At 50.8% G+C, this 13,246-nt stretch overlaps 1 protein-coding gene across 4 annotated transcripts in view; it reads left to right on the top strand.

Moving 5' to 3' along the window:
• Nucleotides 1-13,246, top strand: part of CCDC13 (coiled-coil domain containing 13) — a 54,088-nt gene that overhangs the window by 33,799 nt on the left and 7,043 nt on the right. For all 4 annotated transcript variants that reach the window (XM_040479943.1, XM_040479945.1, XM_040479942.1 and 1 more), the window contains 4 exons: nt 1,300-1,506; nt 3,940-4,079; nt 4,595-4,678; nt 6,940-7,062. In XM_040479943.1, the coding sequence (XP_040335877.1) occupies nt 1,300-1,506; nt 3,940-4,079; nt 4,595-4,678; nt 6,940-7,062 (554 nt within the window). The remainder of the gene's footprint in view (nt 1-1,299; nt 1,507-3,939; nt 4,080-4,594; nt 4,679-6,939; nt 7,063-13,246) is intronic.

Here is a 13,246-nt window from a genome sequence, read left to right as displayed (position 1 = left end):
GAGACATGGACAGGGAGGAAGGAGATGGCATATTACACCCTGGGTGGTTTTTTCAACGAGAATGGGAGGGACAACTGAGCGGGAGGCCAAGAAACTCTTATCCATGTGGCAGCATAGAGCCCCTCCCCTTCTGGGCACCCGGGGTACACGTGGTTCATAATGGTGGGCTGCCAAGTCAGCCCCTAGGGTCGTAGATTATAATCCCATTTCCCACATGGGGAAACTAAGATTCCAGTTAGCAAAGTCTTCTGGGACTATAGGCCTGAGTGCAAACCAGGTTGGTCTGACCATAAAGGCTTCCTTGATTGGCAAGGCCGCACTGCTTTCCTGACTCTAGCCTGCTCTTTTCTCTCTGGGACCGAGGCACCAGAGGTGTTGGTCTCTTGGCTCCCACGTTGTGCGCCAGGCCCCTGAGGTGGTCATGCCTGGCTTGGCCGGGGTGCGTGGGGGCACAGGTGCTGCTTAGGCACCACCCTCGTCCATAATAACTTCACCAGGTGGGGTGGTAGGTGGAGCACAGAAGACCTGAGCTCTAGGCCCGCATCTATGGACACTTTGCTGTGTGACCCTGGGTCAGTTGCACCTCCTCTCTGAGCCTCAGCTCCCAGTTTTTAAATAAGGGGTAGAGCTGGATGTCCTCTGAGGTCCCTGTGTGCCACCATATGTTACTGCAGATGGCATGAGGAAAGCTGCAGACAAGCCCCAGCCCTGCCGTTCAGAGCAGTGTGCCCTTGGGCTCTCTGGGCCTCAGTTTCCTCCACTCTGAGTTGAGGACAGCGGCCCCTTTCCCCATTCCCAATCACTGACCTGTCCTTTCTGATGGCCTTCAGGTGAAGCCCCCACCCTAGTAGTCTCCTGGGAACCTCTGCAGGGGACGGGGCCTTGGTCAGGTGTTGAGGGATCCCTGGCGAGGGGTGCAGGTACTACCTTCAAGGCCATCTCCCAGCAGGGGGATAGGGTTTCTTTTTACCCAAGTATCTCCCGCACTGGCTGAGGGGCCACCCTCCGAGCTGCTTTCTGTTGTCCTGAGAGCCCCTTGGATGTCCTTGGCCCAATCTCAGAGAAGGAAGTTGAGGACAGGAAAAGGCCATGGTTCCCACCTGCCTGGTTGAGCCCCGCTGAGGGCAGGCAAGGAAGGTGCCTTTCCTGCTTCTTAAGGGAACAGGGAGCATCCCACTAACAGGTTCCTGCAGGAGCAGGGAATGGATGGGGGGGGGGGGGCCGATCTTCCCTGCCTGCCTTGCCCAGGGGTCATGGCTAACCCCGTCTGTCATCTTCCCTCCTGCTTGGCGCCCCCAGGACCAGCTGAAGCAGCTGCAGGAGATCCTGGGCAGCCTGAGTCTGCAGGAGGAAAAGACACGGGCATCCCAGCTCCGCCTGGACCAGCAGGTCAACAGTGAGGCTCAGCGGAGCAGCAGCCTCATTGCCCAGCTGCGGGCCATGGTGGCCGAGAGGGAGGCCAAGGTGCAGCAGCTGGAGCTGGAGATCGGGCAACTGGGCGTGCAGGTGAGTAGGGCGCTGGCCTGCCTCGGCCCGCCGTCCATTTCCAAGCCCTGGCAAGTCCATCCACCATCCAGAGAAAGCTCAGCAACTGCCACTTTCCACCTGCCTTTCCTCAGGCCTCACCATGCCCTACCTGGCTCCACTTTGGCCCTCTGCTTCCCTCTGGCTTCCCACCCATCCCCACACACCTTTCCTCTCCTTCCTCTGATGGTCTCCCTTCTCTGCATAAAACCTGTCTGGGGCTCCGCGTCCCCCTTGGCCTCACTCGATCCTCCAAGGTCCAGGCTCCTCCCAGCTCCCCCTCCCCCTCCCCACCTGTGGCCTTCACCCTCATGATCCAGGATGGCGGCTACAGTGCCAGGCTTTACATTCCCATTCCAGGCAGCAGGATGGCAGAAAGGAAGCCACTCTCCATCCAACTTGAGAGGCCCCACGTGATAAGCAGCTATTGCTGCTACCCCCCTCCTGCATCTTCTCTTTTTAAAAAAAATTTTTTTAACGTTTATTTATTTTTGAGAGAGAGAAAGACACAGAGGATGAGCAGGGGAGGGGCAGAGAGAGGGAGACACAGAATCCAAAGCACGTTCCAGACTCTGAGCTGTCAGCACAGAGCCTGACGTGGGGCTCGAACTCACGGGCCGTGAGATCATGACCTGAGCCGAAGTCTGACGCTTAACCGACTGAGCCACCCAGGCACCCCCTGAATCTTCTCTTCACCCTTCCCTTCCCCCACACTCTGGCCATGTGGCCACCGTTTAGCTCCTTATGCGGCCCTGCTTTGTCCCCATTCCAGGCTTGTGCACATGCCTGAAGCATATGTCTTCCCTTTTTTCCTCCCCCACTACCACTGCCCGTTCAGTGGTCCCCGGCCTTTAGGCCCTACCCAGTCATGAGCTTCTCCAGGGAGCCCCAAGGCCCACATTCTGTGTTCCATGCCCTTCCTGGGCACTCTCCCAACTCCCCGGGCACCCCCAGGCCAAACCTTTGTCACCCTATGTGATCATCTTCCTGTTTCCCCCTCTAAACTCCTCCTGAGGGGGCACACGCCATGGTGCCTCCTTGCCTGGCACAAGACTGAGCCCCCAGTGTGCTCAAAAGCGCTTAATGCTTGTCTAATGAGGGGGTTCCTTAGAGTTGTACCTTGGTGGGTGCCTTGCTGCCACAGCCTGGGCTGCTAGGGGTCAGGCACCGTGGAACCGTGGACTGTCTGTGACTCCTTCCTGTGGTGGTGATGCTCAGAGGAGAGGGGGATTGGTGGCCTCTGGGGAAAAGGGTTCCAGGACAGGCACACAAGTCTCCCCAGGGCAGAGAAGCCTCACAGCCAGGGTGACTGGGACAGCCAAAGGCATGTCACAGAGCAGCCCTGCCTTTCGTTCCCAGGGATCCAGGTCCAATCAAAAGTGTGGGAGCCCACGAGCCCCTCAGCCCCAGCCTCAGTGTGGTGTTGCCTGGGCTTGGGGGTTTGTCTCACAGCCGCCCATCCGCAGAGGCCAGGGTGGCCTGGGACCTCAGAAGTGGCTGTGGTAGAAAATGTTGCAGCCCCTGAGGGTGAAGGCAGGGAGCCCAGGGTTGACCAAGGCCTAGGGACAGAGTATGTGTGGCCGTGAGTGGGGGCATTGCCTTGCAGTCCTCACCCTGCTTCCCAGTGGGAAGTGAAGTCTCAAGGAGCATGTGGGAACATTCCAGTATTTTCACTCCACCACTGTCCCGCCTCCAGGCACACAACACAGAACCAATTCTTACCTCAGAGGTCATCGGCTAATTGGGAGCCACAAGAGAAGTTGGTGCACACATCTCAGGATGGGCAGGGCTGGGGGACGTGCCAGGTTGTCTGGGACTCACCCCCAACTATCCACCCCTGATGGCCTGACCTCCTGCTGGGGGTCCTCCAGTGCTCCTTCTTCTGGCCTCACCAGCTATCCAGAAGCCCGAGGTGCCAGGGGGAAAGGGGGCCCGGGAAGCCCAGCCTCCCTCCAAGACTTCTGGCCCTTGCTGTGGCCCTGCCACCCTCTATGGCCCCAGGTGTCTGGAAAGTCCAAGCGTCTCCAGCTGACAAAGGCAGCCAGCCTCAGGTCACACGTGGCATTCACCCTGTGTGGGTGGGGCTGCTCAGAGAGGTGGGCCCACTCAAAGACGTCAGCCTCCGATCTGGCCTGAATCAAAGGCCACGCACTTCCCTTTGGGACCTGAATGTAGAACAGCTTCCTGGCCCGGTCACCACCTCGCTCCATGTAGCTCCCTTTCTGAAGAGAGGCATTATTAGATGTCATTATCATGCAACGAGTGCCTTCGCCAAACAGCCTCCCTTTTCTCTCCTGAAAAGAAGCCTCTTTCATATCCCCTAAAAGCCCCGAACTCAAGCCAAGGCCCCCTCCTGCCTTCTCCAGGCTTCTGAGCCAAAGCGCTGAGCGTCGAACCCATGTCTGTTCCTTGCAGTATCTTCGGAATAAAGGAGTGGGCGAGGGGTCCGGTGGGCCTGAGGTCAACCCTGCCTACGCTGAGTTCCTGGAGGACCCGGGCCAGACGAAGTCCCCGGCCTCAGCAGGTGATCACGTTGGCAGGCTTGGATCTTCTCGGTAAGAAAAAAAGTGGGATAGAGGGGTTGGTAAGTGAATATTAATTATTCAGAAAAAAGGCTGCCTCTGCTGGGAAGCCACGGGTGCAGTTCTGAGATGACTGTGCCATCCGTTGTCCTTCCAATCTGTGGGCCTCTCCTATTCCATTAGCCCTTCGTCTGCAGGGAGGAGCCGGTTAGGCTCCAGGTATTATTCCTGCGAGAACACCTGGTTGCAGCTCCCTGTAATATCCTTTCTGATCTGGCCTTGAAACGCACCTGCTTCTAGGATTCTCAAACAGACCTGTGTTGGATTGCTCAAGGCTATGATGTCTCCTGGTTCTGTCTCGTCTTGAGCAAGCAAGAGTTCTGGAAAGAAGGGCAGCAAATCCACAGGACTGCCCTGCCAGGCTTGCTGTGAGGACCAGCACCAGCCACCTCCTCGGGCTCCCCGGATCCCGGCCGGCCCCTGCTCTCCTCCCAGGTGGGGCCCAGCCGGCCTTCCCGTGGTGATGAGCCCCTTTTGCCTTCACACAGCTCGGTGACCAGCCTGGGCCACATGCTGGTGGAATCTGCTCTCACGTGGCCTTCTCTGCCCAGTCCTCATGGGGCCTCAGCCAGGTATGAACCCAGGATCTCAGAGCCCTCACAGTCCTTCCCATCCTTGATTGGTCGGCCAGTTCTGCCATCCCATCATAAGGAGGGGAAACTGAGGCCATGCCAAGTCAAAGGACTCTACCAAGTTTATATAAAGACATGGAGGGTCAGGGAGGCCCAGTGCCTTGACCAAGGTGGTAGAGCAGGTGGCTTCAGAACTTGAGTCTTGGCCCCTGGCTTGCAGTTCAGTGTCCCTTCCTGCTACCACAGAGTTAACACAGGGACTTCCAGGGCCTGGAGCCCAGCTCCTCTCCTTGTCTTCTCTTCCCCACTGAGACTCAGTCTCTAGGGCGAGAATTTCATGTCATACGGGGTTACCACTTTAAGTCACTGATATCCCCTCAGCTGTCTGGCCCCTCTTTGTTGTTAGAATCAAGCCTAGTACTTAAATGGCTCCTTTGTTTTCCTGCCAGCTCGCAGACAAATGGTAGCTTTGTCCTGCCTCTGAGCCCTGTCGTGAGCCCTGCCCACTGTCCACTGGAGCCATGCTCCTGGCGTCAGCCCCCATCTCCACCCCTTAGGCAGGTCAGCTCGGGTTCCGGGCCAGGCCTCTGAGTGGCCCTAGTCCACATCTGACTTGCTCTATGGCTCCGGGCTTTCCTCCTCTCTGAGATGCTGTTTCCTAAGTAGCGCCTGAGACACTTCTAGCCTGACTTTTGGCAGCACAAGGGACCATGGGCCAAGGCCAGCCCTGCAGCGGCCCCACCCATCAGCCTGGAGTCACAAGGGCACTTGGGGGAGAGTGGGCTACTCCGAGTGACAAGATGACTACTTCCAAGTGTGGGAGGCCTCCTGGGGCCACAGGGAGAATGGACAGGCTCCGTCTCTCTGAGGTTTTAGTCACAGTAGTGGGAGTGGAAGAGGGACAAGATGGCCCTCAAGATCCCTTCCAGGCCTGTGTGGCCGTCACCTTTGCGCTCCACAGGGAAGCAGGAGCAGATGTGCTCCTCAGCTGTCCAAACTGCTGGCTCTCAAACTTATTTCTTGCACGTTACACAAATATTTACTGAACTCAACCACGTGCAGGCCCTACCCTCATGGAGCACACAGACCTCTTCCCACAGTGACAGGACGAGGAACGTGTCTATTGGGGCTGGCATGGTGACCGTGATGGGGTATCTGGGAGGAGGGCAGGGGGGAGGGGTCAAGCCCCTTTCTCCTACAGCTCCCTCCTACACACACCCCCTCACAAGAAAACCATGGAGGTGGCTTTGACCAGAGCTTTCTGGACTGCAGTGTGCACACAGATCAGCTGGGCATTTGCCAGGTTAGATGCAGGTTTTGACTTGGCAGGTCTGGATCCACAGGCACTGATTCAGCAACTATATAGTTTGAGCAGCAAAGCCTTAAAGTATATTTAGGAGTCAGAACATGGAAGAGTCTGCAGTCCTCAGGGCCCATCTCATCCAAGCCCCTCAACTTTCAGAGGGAGGACCCAGGCCCAGACAGGGTAAGAGACCTGCCCGAGATCACAGAACAAGTTAGCCCCTGGGCCCGCACCCCCCCCCAGCCCAGCTCTCCATGTGTCCTGCGTTGCTAGAAAAGCAAACAGAGGATCACCAGGGCCTCGGGGGGAAAGATGAGGGCAAAGCAGAGAGCAGCTTGGGACTCACAAGTGGGCTCTGGGGAGTTGGGCTGCGGGCAGAGTTCACCTTCCATCTGGGCTCCAGCCAGCAGGTGAGGGGCTAGTAGGCAGGCCCAGTGGCCAGGAGGGGAGCAGTGACGGGCTAGATCAGCACTGAAGAAAACTGACCAAGTCACAAAGTGGGCTGGGCTTGAGGCCAAGCCAGGAGATGCAGGAGGGCTGGGACAGGCTGATAGGGAGACAGAGGCTAGGCATGGTGGCCAGACCACTGGCCACACAGGTGCCCAGGACACCCCAGGCCCTCAAGGGCCAAATTCCATAGCAGCCAGCCCAATTCCAGGCCCCTCCAGGGACTGGATAGACAGAGATACTGATGCAGCTCTAGCCATAGTGAGATCTGGCTGTGCAGCCAGCTAAGTGAGGTCTAGAGACTTCAGCAGGTACAGGAATAGTGGGCTGAGAAGAAGCTGGAGGAGGAAGACCATCAGGGCCAGGATGGATGGGGTTGGCTTCCTTCTCTGTGGCTATCTCTGAGGATCCCTGAATGTTCTTCCAGTCCCTCCTACCATCAGAGGTAAGTGTGTGTCTTCAGATAGCCCCTCAAATGACTTCTGCCCTCTGTACCCACCCTGGTCCCCAGGTTCTCGGACTCCCCAGAACAAAAGGGCTGGCAGGCACAAGTGACAGAGTTCAAGGCCCTCTGGCAGGCTGCTGAGGTGGAGCGCGACCGGCTCACCGAGTTTGTCACTGTCCTACAGAAACGGTAACACATGGCACCCAGGGACATGCTGTCATGGGCCTATGTGGATGGGGGTGTGGACGGCCTGACACAAGGGCATCTTTCTTGGACAGGGGCCAGGGCTCATCTGTGACTGGGTCCACCTTCCTCGAGAGTTTGGCTCCCACAATGTTGGTCTAGGGCATTCCCAGTCATCACTTGTGTGCTCAACTAAGTGCTTCACAGCTTTGGGGCCCTATTGTCATTCTTGTGATTTGTCCTGTCCTATGTGTATCCAGCGGGACTGCTATATGCATGTGGACATGGGGTGGGAGTCTCAGGGGAGAGGCTCTCTGGAGTAGGTAAATCAGTCAGATGAATCCACAAATAATTGAAGTCTCTGATGAACATGGCACCGTACTTGGCACCATTGGGAAATTTGGTGGCAAGACAGAGGCTAGACTGATGTCTGAATTACAGACAGCAAGAGAGCCGCTCATAGATGGGAGGTGAAACTGCTCTGGGGAGGAGGGAAGCATGTCTGCCTTGGGTGCCTGGGTGGACCAGGAGGTATAGTTTTCTCCAAGGGGTTGTCGACAGACTTCCATTCAGATAAATCAGTGCTCCTTGCTCAAGTGACCCTTTTGGCAAGAATTGCAGGTACTCAGGCCAACACATGGCCCAACCATGTGACCTCCACAGTGGAAAATATAAAGGATAGCACTGACTTCTTACCCTAACAGGGCAGGCAGCCAGGGCTCTTTGGTGACAGACAGTAGAAACCATTTCTGGTAAGTTAAGGGAAAGGCAGATTTTTGGAAGGTGTTGGCAGATTTTAAGGGGCAGGGCAGGAGAGGAGCCCAAGGAGGGGCTTGGGAATCTTGGTCGCAGGACCCCTTGGGTGGTCTCTCCTGGGGCACTGGAACAACACAGGCCCAGTGGCTTCTTATGCCAGCAGGTTGTGGGAGAGAAGGTCTAGATGGCCTGGGTTGCTCTCATGTCCATCCCTAAACACAGGCCAGGCACCTTGCTAGAAGGACCTCCAGGTACTCACAGAATGGAGAAGGGGCAGTTTGCCACAGGGAAAAATCGAGTACCATACCAAAGAAGGAGTGAGCGGTGCTGGGAAGTGGTCGATGAATGGCCATTCCCGAAGTAGTGAGAAGTGACTAGCTATAATTATTTTCTTTTCATGTAGTACATAGAGAAGATACGAATTTCAGATATACTCAGGGATAAGAGAAAAGTCACATTAATTTCTCTTCTGTAACTGAAATATAATGGATAGCACAAGTCTCTAGTCTATCAAATGGAAGAAACATACTCAATTTAGGATTTCTCTCCCATTTCTCTCGAGCTTCACCTGAATTTGGGGGATTTTGTGAACAAAAGTGACTTAGTTATGTATTGCTGTGTAACAAACCATTCCAAAGTTTGTGGCTTCGCACACAATGGTTTATTCTTTCTCGTGGCTCTGTGGGTTACCTAGGTAATTCTGTTCCACATAACGCCAGCCAGGATCACTCATATGACCTTGTTCAGCTGGAAGGTAGACAGAGGTGCCTCATTTCCCTTTACTGGGCTCTCTTTCCGTGTGGTATTTCATCTGTCAGGGCCTCTCTCCATGCAGAGCTGGGATTAGGGTGAAGTGAGCAAGGTACCCAGAGCACAAAATTTAAGGAGGCACTCACTTTCAGAGTCATGCACATGTGTTTTTCTCTCAGCTGATACCCCTGACCTTTTTGGGTTCACTCTGCGGCTTTATGTCATTTTAGGGTGTGAGGGAGCTCTCTGTGGCTCTCTCAGGCCTGTTAGCCAAGACACATGGCCATTTCTACTCTCGAGCATTGCTGTCTCCCTGGGCTGTAACTAGGAAACAGGGCCCAAGCTCCCTCTGCATTCGTATCCCCTCCAAACTTATTTGGATTTCTCACCCCAAAGTACAGGACCTGCCTTTCTCTGAGATCCCCAGTTCTATTCCTTTCTTTATCTGGAGAGTCTGTTCTGGTCTTGCGGGGGGCGTGCGGGGAGGCAGAGTTTCCCCCTCTCATACACGCCCTATCACTTCTAGCTGCCTCAGGCCCCCTGCAATTCCCCAGTCTTGTGTCCACATCCTGGAGAAACCACTGTGCTCTGCTTGGGATTCCCCTCACTCCCTCACCTGGTGCAGGTAGACTGAAGATAAAAAGAGAGCTGGTCATCTGTTTCCCTTCTCTCAAATCCTGTGTCCAGTGTTCTGTGTCTCTTGACCTGCTGTCCAGTGTCTGAAACAGTACGTTTCATACGTTTTAGCCATTTTTCTAGCTGTTTACACAATAGGAGGGGCTAGTCGGCTGAGTCTGCCATGACAGAAGTCACTAAATTTGTCTCCTTTTGAAAAGCATATAGTTGGCTTTGTTTTTAAATTCAATCTGTGAATTTGTGTTTGAGGATGTGATTTTAACCCATTTTAATTTTTACAGTATTTGGAAATATTTTGATCAGCTAAATTAATAGTTTCTATCTGCCATGATTTTTCTTTGCTCCTTTTTCTCCATTCTCCTCCTTTATGTTGGCTGGGTCGAGTTTTATTTCCCTCTCTTCTATACAAGTTTGGAGGTTATAGATTCTATCTTCTATTTTAGTGGTCACCTGTACTCTTTTAACATAGAGTTTCTTTCAGCAAGTCTAAAGTCAGTAGAATTCTTTATTATCCCTTTGAGCAATAGGATACATTTAAAGTTTTGCTTTGTTTTGTTTTAGTAACCTCTACCCCCAACACAGAGCAAATCTCTGCTCAAATTCACGATCCTGAAATCAAGAGTCGCTTGCTCTCCCGACTGAGCCAGCCAGGCACCTCGAATAGTTGAGAATGTTTAATTCTGATTCCCCTTTTTGTGTCTTCCATGTTACTGGACTCTAATATTTGTCTATTACAGCACATTCTTTTTACAAAATCCTCCAAAATTAACCCTCCAAATTCACCTTTTAAAAAATTAGTCAGTATCCCTTTACTTCGGCCAACGTATTTAAAAATGTCTTCCTTCACTGTTCCTTCTCGCATCTCAATCTCCCCTCTGGGTTCAGTTTCCTTCTTACCAAAGTGCGTCCTTTAGTTCAATAAGACTACGTGGATGGTAAACTCCCTGTGTCTTTATTTACTTTGGAATCTTTATTCTGCCTTTCTCTTGAAGGACAATTTCCCTAGACACAGAATTCTTGGTAGCTGGAGGCCATGAAAGCCCATTGTCATTGAACATCCATTGTTGCCAAAAAGAAATCTGCTATCAGTTTGATTGTGGTTCCTTCCTAGTTATGTCCTTTCTCTCTAGAAGTCTTTTCAGATATTCTCTTTGTCTTTGGTATTTTGAAGTCTCCCTGTGATGTGTCTAGGTATTGTATTTCGCTTTATTTTTCCTACTTAGGAACTGGTATGCCTTTTCTTTCTGAGGACTTCAGTCTATACATTGCCAAGGACGCACTCCACGTGTTGCCTCTCCCCATTGTTTCAGTTCCTTTCATCTAAAATGCCTCATCGGGAAGCCTGGGTGGCTCAGTGGGTTGAGCAACTGACTCTTGATTTCAGCTCAGGTCTGATCTCAGGGTTCGGTGAGATCGAGCCCTGCGTCAGGCTCCCTGCTGAGCACAGACCCTGCTTGGGATTCAGGATTCTCTTTCTCCCTCTCTCTCGGCCCCTCCCCTGCTTGCTTATGCTCACTTGCTCTCTCCCTCAAAATAAATAAACTTTAAAAGTAAAATAAAATAAAATGTCTAGTCAGCCTATGTTAGACCTTCTTTCCTCTGCAACTCTTAAAGTTTCTCAATATTTTGGGCTGATAACTGCATAGTTTCTTCAAATCTGCATTCCATCTCATTAAACCTCTTCAGCTACACTTCATTTGCCATGAAACCTATTTTAATAATTGTAATTTTCATTTCTAGCAGCTCTTTTTTGTGTAAAACCCCCTGTTCTCTTTCTTCTTTTTAAATGTTTATTTATTTATTTTGAGAGAGAGTGAACAGGGAGAGGGGCAGAGAGAGAGAGAGAGAGAGAGAGAGAGAGAGAGAGAGAGAGAAAGAGGGAGAGAGAGAATCCCAAGCAGACTCCACACTGTCAGCTCAAAGCCTGGCGTGGGGCTCAAACTCATGAACCACAAGATCATGACCCAAGCTGAAATCAGGAGTTGGATGCTCAACCCACTGACCCAGCCATGCACCCCTCCTGTTCTCTTTCTTATATTATTTGTTCTTTCATTAAGATTTCTTGCTTTTCTCCTTGTAATAATATGAAACCTACTTCATCCCTTGAAACTTACTCTATCATCTTCATTACTTCTTGGGACCCTAAGTAACGTCTGTTACCTCCCCCTCACAGTGAATTATTTCTCTATGTGTTTTGTATTTTTGTGTTGTTTCTGTAAGCTTTTCTTCAATGCTATTGTTTTTTCCTTCCTGTGGGAATTCTTGGGTTATGAAAGTGCTCCTACAGAATGGTTCTGCTTTTGTTTCTGTGGAGCTTTGGGGGTGTCAGTGGTCTCTGAGTGGTACTTTATTGGTTTAGGATTTCCTGAGCACCTGAAGTGCTGGCCTTGTGGTTCAATTTTCTCATGATCGGTGCTTCCCCACCAACACATTTAAGGCCCAGTAGATTGCAAGCTTCCTTACCACTTCCCCAGCTTACAGATGGATTTTGTCTAAGTCTCTTATTGCAAACAAGGCATTCTTTTGAGGCTTCCAGAATTATACAGGGAGCTTCCTTGCAGCTTGCTGCCTTATAGGAGCCCACGTTTACAGCTTCTACACTCAACATTGGCCTCAAAATACCCGCTTTGTGTGGTCCCTGGGTAGCTCAGTCGGTTAAGCATCAGACTCGATCTTGGCTCAGGTCATGATCCCGTCCCGAGTCAGGCTCCACACCGAGTGCAGAGCATGCTTGGGATTCTCTCTCTCCCTCTCTTTCTCTGCCCTTCCCCTGCTCATGCTGTCTCTCTCTCAAAATAAATAAATAGTTTTTTAAATCCTTGCTTTATGTGATTGGAAGTTTTATTAGTTTTTCTATTACAAACATATACTTACTTATTGTAAAAAGCCTCCTTTTCCAACCTGCCACTCCCCATTTCTCATAGAAAAGAACTGTCAGAACTTCTAAAATGTTTTCTTTGCACATCCAACAATGTATATGCAAATATATGTGTATACATATGTGCACATATATGCACATACATTTTTATTAAAAGATGGATTCACACTAAACACATCTTTACATTTTTGTTAAGAGTATACCACTGTTGGGGCGCCTGGGTGGCGCAGTCGGTTAAGCATCCGACTTCAGCCAGGTCACGATCTCGCGGTCCGTGAGTTCAAGCCCCGCGTCGGGCTCTGGGCTGATGGCTCAGAGCCTGGAGCCTGTTTCCGATTCTGTGTCTCCCTCTCTCTCTGCCCCTCCCCCATTCATGCTCTGTCTCTCTCTGTCCCAAAAAATAAATAAACGTTGAAAAAAAAATTTAAAGAGTATACCACTGTTAGGTTTCTAAATGTGGAATCATTGGGTCATAGAATGTGTACATTTAGATGTTTACAAATAATGGCAGGTTACCATTTTAAAATGAATTCGTTTACATTCCCACCAATGACGTGAACTATCCACCATTTCCCCATAGCGTCACGTCTACAAAGTTTTATCAGTGCATAATGTTTTTGCCAAGCTAATTAAGGAACACTATTATCTCATGGTTGTTTTTATCTACTTTGCTATAACTAAAAGTGGGGATGAGCATATTTTTCACATGTTTCCAGCCTTTCACATGTTCTTTTCTGTTAAATATATATTCATACTATTGCACATTTTTAAAAAGAGTTGTTTATATTTTTTCTTTACATCTGTAAAGAGCTTTTTATGAATTATGTATATAGTATTATGTATGTAATAAGTAATATTACATACATTTGTCTCCATAAAGGTCTTGTATCATTTATATTAAATTAGTTCCTGGGCATGGGGACCTCCTCATCTGAGCATCCCCACATTTAAAGTCCTCACGAAAGCAAAATTTTTAACATGAAAACATTCACTAATGACTTGCCTTACTTAACATTGTTCACTTTACACTGCCATTTGGGTCACTTTGGTCAGACTCTTGAAATATAATGAAAATCAATTACAAAGTAAAAAGGCAAATTAACAAAAAATCTGGCATGTCATGAGGTTGATGCCCACGATGTTAGGGAGCTGTTAGAAAGCCATGGCAAA

This window comes from Herpailurus yagouaroundi, unplaced genomic scaffold (assembly GCF_014898765.1).
Source record: "Herpailurus yagouaroundi ecotype Mexico unplaced genomic scaffold, PumYag 159, whole genome shotgun sequence".
NCBI lineage: Eukaryota > Metazoa > Chordata > Mammalia > Carnivora > Felidae > Herpailurus > Herpailurus yagouaroundi.
This window is presented reverse-complemented; position numbering and strand designations above follow the sequence as displayed.